This window comes from Hyperolius riggenbachi, chromosome 5 (assembly GCF_040937935.1).
Source record: "Hyperolius riggenbachi isolate aHypRig1 chromosome 5, aHypRig1.pri, whole genome shotgun sequence".
Classification (NCBI taxonomy): Eukaryota; Metazoa; Chordata; class Amphibia; order Anura; family Hyperoliidae; genus Hyperolius; species Hyperolius riggenbachi.
The window spans coordinates 26,967,486-26,981,489 of NC_090650.1; the positions used below are offsets into that span (position 1 = coordinate 26,967,486).

General features: G+C 47.7%; 1 protein-coding gene and 1 non-coding gene across 3 annotated transcripts in view; both read left to right on the forward strand.

Moving 5' to 3' along the window:
* LOC137518039 (FAST kinase domain-containing protein 4-like) overlaps positions 1 to 14,004 on the forward strand; it is a 90,886-nt gene that overhangs the window by 21,969 nt on the left and 54,913 nt on the right. For both annotated transcript variants that reach the window (XM_068235229.1, XM_068235230.1), the window contains exons 3-4: positions 1,479 to 1,802; positions 8,619 to 8,790. In XM_068235229.1, the coding sequence (XP_068091330.1) occupies positions 1,479 to 1,802; positions 8,619 to 8,790 (496 nt within the window). The remainder of the gene's footprint in view (positions 1 to 1,478; positions 1,803 to 8,618; positions 8,791 to 14,004) is intronic.
* On the forward strand, positions 7,338 to 7,469 carry LOC137520078 (small nucleolar RNA SNORA5). Its single transcript, XR_011021423.1, has one exon. It is a non-coding gene; the product is annotated as a small nucleolar RNA SNORA5 (small nucleolar RNA).

A 14,004-nucleotide genomic window follows, 5' to 3' on the forward strand; every position in this document is an offset into this window, starting at 1 on the left:
AGGGACTGTAGGTTCGGTCTTAAAGGAATACTTAAGCCTAAAAAAAAAAAATGATATTTACTCACCCGGGGTAACCCTCACCCCCTGAAGCTGGATGGTGCCCTCGCAGCCCCGCTCCGACTGTCCTGTCCCCGCCGGCGGCTATTTCCGGGTTTGGCGACAGCCTGGGAACGCGAGTGATTTTCCGCGTTCCCAGTCGCTATACCACCTTCTATGCTGCTATAGCGTATAACATATACGCTATAGCAGCATAGAGGGTGATATAGCGGCCAGCCTATCGGCGGCTGTCACGGAACCCGGAAGTAGCCGCCGGCGGGGACAGGAGGATCGGAGTGAGGCTGCGAGGGCACCATCCAGCTTCAGGGGGCTGAGGGATGCCCCGGGTGAGTAAATATCATTTTTTTTTTTTTTTTTTTTTTTACACTTAAAGAGGAACTGTAACGACAAAACGGCCCCTGGGGGGTACTCACCTCGGGTGGGGGAAGCCTCAGGATCCTAATGAGGCTTCCCACGCCGTCCTGCGTCCCTCGGGGGTCTCGCTGTAGCCCTCCGTACAGCCGTGACGCAATATTTACCTTCCTGGCTCCTGCGCAGGCGCTCTGATGCCTCTCGGCGCCGAAGTAGGCGGAAATACCCGATCGCCGTCGGGTCTGCTCTACTGCGCAGGCGCAAGTTTCCGGCGCCTGCGCAGTAGAGCGGACCCGACGGAGATCGGGTATTTCTGTCTATTTCCGTGCCGAAAGTCGCCACAGCGCCCCCGCTGGAGCCAGCAAAGGTAAATATTGAACTGACAGTCGGCTCTGTCGCCGGCTGTTCGGAGGGCTGCGGCAAGACCCCCGTGGGACAGAGGACGGCGTGGGAAGCCTCATTAGGATCCGGAGGCTTCCCCCACCCGAGGTGAGTACCCCCCAGGGGAGGTTTTTGTTGTTACAGAGTCTCTTTAAGTATTCCTTTAACCTGAATCCGTTCTTAAGTCAGAAAAACACTGTGCCATCTCTGTCCCCTGTACTTCCTCTGTGCCCGCCCTGTGCCTCCAGTGTCCCCCTTTGTGTCACCTCTGCCCTTTGTACCTGTTTATACAAGTTTAAAAGCCATTTTTTTCTTTGAATTTTTAAAAAATCGATTTTCGCAAAAACTACAAGTCCAATTTGCAAAAAAAATGTTTGACTTGTTCCCATGGAAATAGAGAATGCATGCCATTCACGTCGGCGGGGGCGTTCATAAGTCGGGGACTACCTGTATATACAGTGTTTGTGTTTCCCATAGATACAGAAGCAGGGGTGTGGAGTTGGAGCAATATTTGGGTCCCCGGAGTTGGTTTCATAAACTGAGGAGTCGGAGTTGGAGTCAGATGATTTTTGTACCCACTCCACAGCCCTATACGGAAGGTTTTGCTGCTGAGCTTGCCATGCTGCCTGCGGCCTTGTGGAAATCCGAACGGCTCTTGGTTTGATTTGTTGTCTGCTGTCCTCTTTCAGATCCATGGCATGTATAATATCAACCTGATTAAGCTGCTGAAGAGTCTGCACAGGCTGGGAATGGACAGGAAGGACCAGATCCTGCAGTCGTTGGAGACGGAGGTGCTGTGGCGGCTGCGGAAGCTGAATATGGGCAATCTGGCACAGCTCTCCAGCTACTTAACTCCAGCAGACAACTCCATAGCGAAGGGGTCTCTGCAGCAGGAACTGATGAAGCAAGTGGAGCTTCGGTGGACGGAGATTAAGGAGCCGAGGACTGTGGTGGCGCTACTATTCAGGCTCGGCCACATGTCCAAAACTCTGACAGAGCATCTGGAAGATAAGGTATTGGAGTAGGTCTGCCTGCAGCAAAGCATTCTGGGAGTAGAGCAGATGCAGGATCCTATAGGGCCAATTCTCTCATGAAGCAAGGTGCAGCATTTGCATCAGGCGCAGAGATTACAGGGGTGGCATGCTTGTACTGTGTTTACACTAACAGCATGCAGTCAGAGTAGGAGGAGAAGTGAGAGGAGAGTGAGGTGCAGAGGTCATCATTGGGGAAAAGCAGCATGTTGTGCTGTGTGAGGAGTCTGACAGTGAGGGGGGGGCGGGGCTGGAGAGCAGCAGGGTTTCAATTGACTTGCACAGCAGAAGGGAGGAGGTGACACTGCTGTTCTGACTGAGGAGGAATGGATCGGCTGAGGGTGAGCAGCGTGTTTGTCACAGACTCGCAGCCAGCCAGTGTGCTATTGTCTTGAGCTGCAGCGTGTCATGTGAGAACATTAAATGTAGCAGAGTAAATTGTCGGGTGCTGTGCAATCATTCCAAAGGGGGGGTGCGCATCTTCACAATTTGCCGCAGGCAGCAAAGAGTCTAGAACCGGCCCTGATCCTATAAATAGAATATGTAAATATGTCAAATGCTTCCTGTAGAACTTACTAAAAGAGCTGGAATACATAGAATTAGCCAGGAGGGCAGAGGGTGTGGCTGGGAGGGGAGGGAGATAGGTCACCTCCCACTTCTGTCCTCCATAGGCCCAGAGGCACATACACACAGAGCAGGATTATCCACCAGGCAACCTAGGCAGGTGCTTGTGGCTTAGTGTCAAGAGGCCCACATGTCACCTTCTTGAACTTTTCTCCACTTCAGCTAACCAAAAGGGCCACAAGGGGGCGCCAAACCTTGCCTAGGGCCCCATTACATCGTAAACACTTAAAGACTTTCTAACGTCAATTGGCGTGCAGTCCTGGGGGCGTGTTTTGCAGGAGATCACGTGCCGTCTCCCAGCGGCAGTCGCCATCTATTTACATTGTACACCGCTGCAATCTGCGGCAGCGCTGTACTGGGGACAGCCGTGTCACTCGGCTGTCCCCTGGAGAGGCTCAGGAGTGATCGGCTCTCATAGGCTGATGCCTATGAGAGCCGATTGCTGTTATTGGCTGGTGGGGGGAGGAAGGGACCAGGGCTACAAAAATAATAATAAAATGTACATTTTTATTTAAAAAAACAAAAACAAATTAATAATAAAAGTCCTGCAGCAGCAATCGGGGCCCATCAACAGAAATCTCTGTTGGTGGGCAGAAAGGGGAGGGGGGTCACTTGTGTGCTAAGTTGTACGGCCCTGCAGCGAGCCCTTGAAGCTGCAGTGGCCTGAATTGTAAAAAAATAGTAGGGTGTAAGCCTATGGTCCTGAAATGGTTAAAGTGAAGCTTAACTGGGGCTTCCACCGGCCCCTCTGCAGACATCCTGTGCCCTTGCCGCTGGTACTCTAGGATCCTCAGTTCCCCGCAGCCAGCTAGTCTCGTTTTCTGCTACTGACCAAGTTGCTGGGCCACTGCGCCTGCACAGCCTCGATCGCACTGCCGTTGTCGTGGCTCACCTGCGCATGCGCAGTACGAGATTTCCCGTATGCGCATGTGCAGGAGGGCCAAAGCGAAGGGAACGCGTTCGAGGATGGGTCCAGGGCCATTACGGAAAACTAATCTAGCTGGCTGCGGGGAGGATCCTAGAGTACCTGCGAAGGCACAGGACATCTGCGGGGGCTGATGGAAGCCCCAGGTAAGTATACATTTTTTTTTTTTCACCCTCATTTAAGGTTCACTTTAATCCTTCTCTGCATAGACGGCCCACACTCCCATCACTGTAGCTAAAGACCAAACGCCCCCAGCATTAATTATCTATATATATCTATATCTCACTAATATTATAAATGGGAAAGTTTGGATGTTTGTTACTCGATCACGCAAAAATGGCTGAACGGATTTTGAATGAAATTTGGCACAAACATAGTACATTACCTGGAATAACATGTATGATACTTTTTATCCCCTTAAAGAGTAACTGTTAGGCATAAATTAAAAAAATAGTTCTGGATATCCCTCATTAGCTAAGCCTAAAAAGATGTTAAAAATGCATTGGCACAGTAAAAAATCATTCTCACTTTTAAATTAATATGATTTATAAATCCTCTTGCTCCCAGCTTCTAACTCGTACGCAGAGCCGCTATAAGGGCTGGTTCAGACGGACGTTTGGAGGCGTCGCGTTCGTTAGCGTCGCGGCGGCAATGCGTTCGGGCTTTCAGCAGCATTTGCATTGCGTTTGGATGCGGTCGCGTTTTTTCTTCCCCTAGGGGAACATTAACCGCCCCTGGAAGCAACATGTAGCTTCCAGGGGCTCCTTGAACGCTAGTGAAAATCGGGACCCGAACGCCGCGTTCGTGTAAACGCACGTGAAAGCTTGGTACAAACGCTCCCATTCACTTGAATTGGAGCGTTTAACGCCAAGCCCCGAACGCTGGCAGTAAACGCTGCACAAACGTCCGTCTGAACCAGCCCTAAGAGAAGTAGCAATGTAGGCTAGGCGGCTTTTTTTTCCCTTTGCTGTTCCCTGCTCCTCCCCTTCATTTAATATTCCTCCCCTTCATTTAATATTCCTCCCCTTACGAAGTAGTGCAGCCTCATTGGCTGCTTTCTCTGGCCCTGAAGTTTTCCCCACCCCCGCCTCTGTTCCTCTCTGATCGGCAATACAGACGTCCCGCATACGTTTATTGTAGCTGCCTGCCTGAGTGAGGGGCTCTGCAGAGTGGGGTAAAGATGGCAAGCGGCACGCTCCAGACCCGTGCTGCTGGTGGCAAGGCTGTGTGTGTAGTGCACAGAGAGGTGGACTTCAAATAGCGACAGCGTGGCTCATCTGCAGCGGCTCCCTCCTTCAGCATTGTGTCTGTGAAGCTGCAGCTGCCAGCAACTACGCGATTCCTGGATTGCTCATGACAGAAGCCTCACATACACTATGCTGGAATGAGGGAGTCCCTGCAGATGAGTACACACTGCTCGGTAATTAAGAAAAAAAAATAAACACAGGGCGGCCAGAAACTTTCAGCGCTCTCCTCTTCTTCTCCTAAGGCGGCAGACCGTGTCCAGCTCCACTGCATTCTGTCCGGGAGGATGTGTCACTGGGCAAAGGCTCTGACAGTCCCAGGAGCAGAGATGATGTGCGGGGAGGAGGGGAGGGGGGGACTCTGGGCTCACATTCCTCAGGGATAGTGAAGGGGTACTCTGCTTTCAGTAGTTGGAGGTGGAGGAATACCAGCTGCATAAGCTTTCTTTATCTGCTGCTAGTTTCCTAACTGAAGGCTGGCTGGCAGCATATATCAGCTTAGCTTACTACACTAACTACTAGGATTGGTAGTGCAGCACTAATAATAGGTGACTGTGAGCAAGTGTGGTTTAGCACTTCATGCAGACAGACTGGCTACTTCACTCAACTACTGAGCAGCAGGTGGGAGTGTCTGAGGGCTTGGAAGAGGGAGTGCTAATGCATATTAAGTCAAAAGGAGGAGGGCAAACAGTAAGGGAGGAAATTACATCACAATTGGCTTCACGCACAGTCATCCTAAAATGGAACCTCTCAGGAATAGAAATCTCTTATTTACTATATATAATTCACTACAAAGCAAAACATGGACAGTGCAATGCATATGTTGTGTAAGAACACCAAGTATGTATCTACTTGTATATGTGTTGTTGTTTTTTGAGACACCATGCGTAACAGCTCCTCTTTAAAAAATTGGGCGGAGACCAATACAATTTTTACTGGGAAAATGTAAACTGCAGCCAGTCTTACATTGTTAAAGCCAGGGTTCTCAAACTTTGCACAGTTGGTGACTGGTATTAACCACCCTGGCATTCTATTAAGATCGCCAGGGTGGCGGCGCAGGAGTATTTTTTTTTTTTTAAACCCTGTAGCTAGCTAGCCTAGCGCTAGCTACATGATTCCCCCCTCCCGGCGGCGTCTAACTCACCTTTCCGATCGCTTCCGGCGCATTAGCCCATCCGGAAATCCCGTTCTGAACGGGATTTCTTGGAGGGCTTCCCCCGTCGTCATGGTAGCCATAGTGATGACGTCGCAGCGCTGCCTGGCACTGATTGGCCAGGCTGTGCAGGGTTCTCGGGAGGGGCCTTACGCGACGGGTAGCGGCGCATCGGCGGCGATCGTCCCCCACACGCAGCTAGCATAGTGCTAGCTGCGTGTATAAAAAAAATTGTTAAAATCGTCCCCAGCAGGCCTTAGCGGCGCCATCTAGCGGGCATGGACGAGCTGAGCTTGTCCATACCGCTAAGATGGTTAATATTCAGGAAAAGTGGGAAGAGCCTACAAAAGCCAATCAAAATCTTCAAGGGGACTATTTAATTGCTGCCATTATTGCACTGTTAAGGAAGGTTTTGCAGCACAATAGGAAGCTATGGAAAACGGACGTTTTACAGCACACTGGCTGTAAAAACAGACCGTTTTCCAGGATCCAGATGGCCAGATCCGTATGGCCAGCTTCGCAAAAAAACGCAGATGGGAAACTGGCCTTAAACAATGCCAGTTGCCTGGCTGTCCTGCTGATCATTGGTAGTGTCTGAATGCTTTTATGGTATGCAGACAGTTAGGGCTGGTCCCCACTAGGAGCACTATTGCAGCCCTTGCCGATCGCTGGAGCAATCACATGTTGCTGGCAGCATTTTGTAGGCGATCCCGGAGCGATCGCATCAATGGCTTTGGCAGCCAAATCACCATCGCTCCGGGAATCTCTGCAGTGGGTCCTGGCCCATGTCTGTGTTACAGGTGGGTCACTGAATTAACATACTTGTGGATTTGAGTATTAGGGTCTCAGTGCCGCTATTAAAGGAAACCTGAAGTGAGAGGTATGTGGAGGCTGCCATATTTATTTCCTTTTAAAGGGACTCCGAGCACCTCTCATGGACATACCTTTAAGCCAGCGACTTCCAACAAAGTCATGCTATGACCCCTCTGGAGGATCCTCTTGCAAGGGCCATGCGCGTCACTTCCTCTTCCTGCTTCATTCAGTAATGCACTTCTCTAACAGAGAAGACAGGGGTGTCCCGGAAGTTATAACATAGCCAAGATGGCAGCCGCGATTTTTGAATTGAAATCGAATGAAAGCTATTTGGTGTAGAACAGCGATTCAGGCATCAAATGAAAGAGGAGAGCACAAGCTACAGAAAGGTATGCATCTTTAAGTACTTTGCAGTACTGGTCGGAGTCTTAAAGGCATGCCCATGAGAGGTGCTCGGAGTTCCTTTAAACAATTCAGATTGCCTGGCAGTCCCACTGATCCTCTACCTCTGATTCTTTTAGCCATAGACCCTAAACAAACTTGCAGATCAGGTGTTTCAGACTGCATTCAGGTGTGTGAGTCAGACATTACTGATGTATGAAAGATCAGGATAGCCAGGCAACTGGTATTGTTTAAAAGGAAATAAATATGGCAGCCTCCATATCCCTCTCACTTCAGCTTTAAAAGGGAGTGTTTGTGGAGCTGTCACCAGAGGTTCTTGCCAATTGTGATCTGAATTATTTTATCTCCATATTAGCTGCAGCCTTGTCAAATTCAGCAGTGTCTGCTCAGTGGCATCTGCTGGCCAAAACGGCTGCCACATAATCTGGTGCCCATGGGCCTCGCCTCCTCTTTGTGGATGGTGAGGATAAGTTGCACCACCGACAGCCGTTACACATTGCTGTACACCTGCTCTAGAGTCATCTATAAACTGAACCCGAGGTGAGAGTGTTATAGAGGCTGCCACGTTTATAAGCAATACCAGTTACCTGGATGCCCTGCTGATGCACTTCCTGCTAATACTTTTAGGCATAAACCCTGAACAGGGGTTTCTGGTGTGATTCAGACACTTCTGCAGCCAAATAGATCAGCAGGGCTGCCAGGCAAATGGTATTGTTTAAAAGGAAATAAATATTGCAGTCTCGATATCACTCTCACCTCTGGTTCACTTAAAGTGTACCAGAGACTAAATAAACTAAAAGTTTTATACATGGGCACGGATCGCTCCTACGCCGCCATCCTCAGCCGTCTCTGTTGCCGTTTCGGGGTCCCGTAACTTCTGCCAGTCGCGGCCAGTCTGCGCAAGAGAAGTGCGTCCTCTACGTATCTCTCCAGCAGCCGCCGGAGAGATACGTAGAGAGTGCACTTCTCTTGCGCCAGCAATGTGTGTAGCGGCCTGGTAGAAGCGCCAGGTAAGTCAACCACTTAAGTACCGGTGGTCTCTGCCCCGCTAAGTACCAGAGACCGCTGGTACAAGAACGACGGAATCCCGACGAATCGCCATGCGCAACCGCCGTAATCGCCACACTCCGGGATACTCAGGACATAGACTCTGCCGTCTCTATGACGGCACAGCCATGTGAGCCGGTCAGGAGCCGATTTCATTGGCTCCTGGCCGTGTCTATCAAGGTAAGCCAATGGGAGCGGCTTACATTGATGGACACGGCCAGGAGCCAATGGGAGCGGCTTACATTGATGGACACGGCCAGGAGCCAATGAAATCGGCTCCTGCCCGGCTTACATGGCTCTGCCGTCATAGAGACCGGCAGAGCCTGTGGGCTGCGGCGAGAGACATCGAGTTTGATCGGCGGGGAGCGACAGAAACGGCGGAGGCGCGCTGCGGACGGTGATTGAAATCTACGCCCTGCCAGCCTGGAGCCCACCAAAACAGGGCCTAGATTTCAATCACTGAGGTCCAAAAGTAGTTAAACTCTTTTTTTTTTTTTTTTTTTTTTCCCTACTATTTAGGTTCATTTTAAAACCTATATAGAATAATGCTGTAATGAAGTCACTGTTTTCTCGCTATCCTCCTCTGTCAGGTCCTGGAGTTTGCGGATCAGTTCACACCGGAACAAACTAGGAAAATCATATTGGCGTTTGCAGCGCAGGGACGGAGGTCGCTACCCGTGCTCCGCGTTCTGTCCTTCCACCTCTGGCAGCATCAACCCCAACTCTCCCCGTCTGTTATATTGAGCTTGTTATCATCTTATGGTAAGAAAGTGATTTCTGCTGCCCAATGTTTTTTGGTCTTTTACAAACTTGCAAGCTTATACAAGTCATACCTCTGTTCCTTCTCCGCCTGTGTATAAGGTACTGTTATTTTGGGACTAGAAGACTCACTTTTTCTCCCCCAAAAATGGGGATAAAAAGTCACTGCATCTTATAGTCCAAATGCAGGGAGTTCCTGACTTGTGAACGCTGCCAATACAAACCTCCAACCCGCCTCAATGTGGGGGACTCCCTGTACTGTGTCCATGCAGAGGAGGACACAAGGGGGACACGGGGCATAAAGGGACATAGAGGAGGACACAAGCGGCACAGAAAGGGGCATAGAGGAGGATACAAGGACAGAGGAGAGCACAGGGGGACTTAAAGGGGTATAGAGGAGGACACAAGGGGGACACAAAGGGTGCAGAGGGAGACACAAGGGGGCATGAGGTACAAAGGGGGGCATGATCCCCCTTAACCATGGATGCACCAGGTTTAATATATATATATATATATATATATATATATATATATATATATATATATATATATATATATATATATATATATATATATATATATATATATATATATATATATATATATATATATATATATATATATATATATATATATATATATATATATATATATATATATATATATATATATATACATACATACATACATACTAGCCAACCGCCGTCGTAGCATACGCCGCATCTATCTATCTATCTAATAGAGTACGTGCCTCAACTTTGAGACAAGAAGAAGTAGGCTTTCCATGAGAAAATGTATGCGTGCTCAAACACCAAGTTTAACCCTAGCAAGTCTGGCTTTGCAAATCCAGCCTAATTGGCTATTCATGAGGCAATGCTCATGCAAATATGCATTTGCTTTCACATGCCAAACTATGCAGGGTCCAAAAACCAATACCGCAAAGCGATCGCCCTGCGGGAATTAGTTCATGCTACATTACCACTATCCAGGAGCGCCACGGGGAGGATTACCAATGCCCCCCCAGCGTGGCTAGCGCCGGGGAAAGCCGTCCGCACCCACCTCCTAATATTAAAAACAGGCACTTACCTTCCTTAACGTCCATTGCGTTCTGCTACATGCGCATTAATTTTCTCATGGAAAGCATTTTGTGCAGTTTGTATCTTTGGAGGCAAGTGGTGGATGGCTTGCTTCGGAAGTGTGAACCCTGGAGTGAGATGTCTGCGCCTGTCCTCCAGCCCCCCCCCCCCCTGGAGTGCTATATGTGAGTATGTGAGCCAGCCTTGAGCTCTAAAGCTCGGGGTGACCCATGCTTCTCTCCTTTCTCATTTGGTGCCCACAAGTTAATGCGCATGTAGCAGAACGCAATGGACGTTAAGGTAAGTGCCTGTTTTTAATATTGGGAGGCCCTCCGGGGTGCTGCTGTGGTTCCCAGGCAGTGAGAGAGCCTGGGACCCTGCGGTCCCTCCGGTTGTTTAAAAAGGGGTCATTGGGAATCCTCCCCGTGGCGCTCTTGGGTAGTGCTAATGTAGCATGTAGCAGGGTGACTGCTTTGCGGTATTGGTTTGTGCATGCATTCGCATGAGCATTCCCTCATGAATAGCCAATTAGGCCAGATTTGCAAAGCCAGACTTGCTAGGGTAAGGCCTCTTTTCCATGGACTGTTGATAGGCAGTGAAATGCCTCTCAAACTCTCACAACTGTTCACTGCTGCCTGGTAACTGCTTGTTGCTGCCTGGTATCTGTTCACTGCTGCCTGGTAACTGCTTGCTGAGCACACAGCTCAACAGTCCGTGGAAAAGAGGCCTTAAACTTGGTGTTTGAGCACGCATACATTTTCTCATGCAAAGTACTTCTTCTGGCTTGAAGGTTGAGGCACGCCCTGGGGGCAGGGCACTACTTCTTCTTCTTGCTTGAAGGTTGAGGTACTTACTCTATTATATAGATATATATATATAGATATAGATATAGATATAGATTTTCTCCTGCTTTTTGTTTATACCTACTTGCGACTTATGGTCAGGAGCGCTTGTAGGCATGAGATTCGCAGTTCGGATTCTGTATTCTGAACCACCCAGAGCCTTTAAATCGGACCTGAACTCAGAACTTCCTCTCTGCTCTATAAGATAAGCAATAGCATAATATCCTGTAAAGAAAAACATGTCTTTGTTACGGCAATAAAACAGATCTAGACATCGCTAGAAAGCTCAATGTGTGAGGCTTAATAAGACAAATGTAATAACTATAATAATGAAAGAATCTACATTTATTCAAAATTGATAATAAACAGTGTATTCATCCAGTTACACTCACACACCCACCGCCCTACTGCAGTAGGAAAAATAAAAAATGTAAAAATAGTAAAACAGCTATTTGATATGGTGGAAGCTCCACCTACACCTTTTTTTCTACATGTCTTTGTTACAGTTGATACAAATCCTGCAATAAATCCACACTGTTTCTACTTCTTGCTTTGATGGACGCAGACCTATTTGTTTTCACACGGGCCTCTCTGCCGTGGCAGTCAGCTGACACAGCTGGGGGATCAAATTACAACTTGTCATTCGGCACAGAGGAGGGGGTATTAGACAGTCTAAACTCTCTAACTAATACCGGGTGCATTTCTCTACGTTTTCCTCCTGTCCTGTGCAAGAGTTCAGGTTCACTTTACACTTGTGGTCTCAGTGGGGGGTTAACTCAGCCTTGTTGCCGCCTATAGCCGAAGCATTCCATGTCATGCTCAATGCAATCCACATCACTCCAATACTTTCTCCTTCCAGGTTTCCAGGAGGGCGTATTGGAGAGACAGAATGCAGAGGGCCGTGGCATGGGGTGCATTAGCTATAGGAAGCGGCAGTTGAAGTAGTAGCCATATTCTCCTACATCTGTGGATGTCTCCGGACTTGGCAGAGCTTCATTTGTGACGGCTACCAGGGAAGCAAATATGGCAGCCTCCATATCCCTCCTACTTAAAGAGAAACTGTAACCAAGAATTGAACTAAATCCCAATCAGTAGCTGATACCCCCTTTTACATGAGAAATCTATTCCTTTTCACAAACAGATCATCAGAGGGCTCTGTATGGCTGATATTGTGGTGAAACCCCTCCCACGGTGTGATGTCAGTGCCTAACAGCACTGAGGTTCTGACATCACACTGTGGAAGCCTTGTTGCATTGTGGGAAATAACAGCTGTTTACAGCAGTTTCCAACTGCCAAAAAAAAGCAAGCAGCATCTCCTTCCACTGACATCACCTGCCAGCAGTAAAAATGTCACCGTGTGATAAATGTCAGAATGTAAATCAGGGAGAGGAAAGGTTTTACAATGGGCCAACACTGACTTAATCATTTATACATAATTATTGTAAAAATTAAGCACTTTTTTTATTACATTATTTTCACTGGAGTTCCTCTTTGAAGTGTTCTTTAAAGTGCACCTGAACTCAGAACTTCCTCTCTGCTAAAAGATAGGCAACAGCATAATAAACTTTAAAGAAAAAAAAACGTTCTTTGTTACAGCTGATACACATCCTGCAATGAATCTGCCGTGTGTCTACTTCCTACTTTCATGGAAACAGACATATTGTTAAAGGGGACCTCAATTGAGGAGGATATGGGTGTTTCCTATTAAACAATACTTGTTGTTTGGCTGTCCTGTTGATCTCTTTGGCTGCGGTAGTGTCTGAATCACAGACCTGAAATAAGCATGCAGCTAATCCAGGCTGACTTCAGTCAGAGCACCTGATCTGCATGCTTGTTGAGGGGCTGTGGCTAAAAGCAGGGCTGTGGAGTCGGTCCAAAAATCCACCGACTCCGACTCCTCAGTTTAGGATTCCACCGACTCCTCGACTCCGACTCCTCTAATTTGCATATTACAATTTTGTTGATTAAAAGTATGTAACATGAAATTCGGCTCTTAACTGCCAACGCTTAGGAATTTTACAAGACAACTGAAGTGAGAAGGATATGTAGACTACTATATTTATTCCCTTTAGACTAAAACTAGTCCTTGGTAAGAGTACTTGTAAAAGGTACAAACCGGAACAAAGAACATCTATCAGGCCCTAGGCAATGTAAGTGTGGGTACATGTAAGAATGATGTGCAGGTTCTCTGCAGGGGAATGAGGAGATTCTTCCTCTATTACACATTCTTCATGCACAATCTGAACAAGGTTTATGGGTGACAGACAACACCTCTGTGTTCAATGTGCACAGCATTCTCAGTGGATTCCCTGCAGCTCTGTGGGGAGTGCATATGTAGTGTATAGTACTACTGTGTAACAAAGTAAACCTGAGACAGATGAAATTAAAGTTTTATACATACCTGGGGCTTCCTCCAGCCGCCTTCAGGATAATCAGTCCCTTGTTGTCCTCCTCCACCACCTGGATCTTCTGCTGAGTCCAGGTACTTGAGCCAGTCGGGCGTAGTGTGCATGCACACACTCCGCCGCCGGGAGCGTACTACACCTGTGCAGCACTATTGCGCAGGTGCAGAATGTTCCTGGCTGTGGGAGCGGCATGCGGCCGGACAGCGCTGACTGGCTGAATTACCAGGACTCATAGCAGAAGATCCGGGTGGTGGAGGACAGCGAGGGACTGATTAGCCTGAAAGGGGCTGGAGGAAGCCCCAGGTATGTATAAAACTTTACTTTTCATCCGTCTCAGTTACCCTTTAATTTGTAGTCACCAAACCAAATTTTAACAACATATCAAATTATTTGATTTCATCAGCAAAGGGAGTGCATACATTTGCATAAATCAGCATCAATGCAGAATTATTTCCATCTCGTTGACCATCTCTATTAGTGACACAGCTACACATCAGGCTTTATTCTTACAGCATAGATGTTATTTCGTATATATAAGAGATTCCTGTGTACACATCATATATACAGTCACAATCAGATATGTATATCTGACCTTAAAAATACGGGGACTGCTTTATTGAAGCAGCACAAGTAACTAATTTTGATTGGTTTATTTCATTTTTGTGGACTAAGCACAGCTATTACTGTATATATACATTATTTTTAATGACTATTATCTGAGAAATAGAACATTTTATGATATTTTCTATTTTAATTACAGTTACAAATTCATTAGGAGTCGGAGTCGGTGCATTTTTTCCCGACTCAGACTCCGGGCACCCAAAATTGCCCGACTCCACGACTCTGACTCCACGACTCTGACTCCACGACTCCGACTCCACAGCCCTGGCTAAA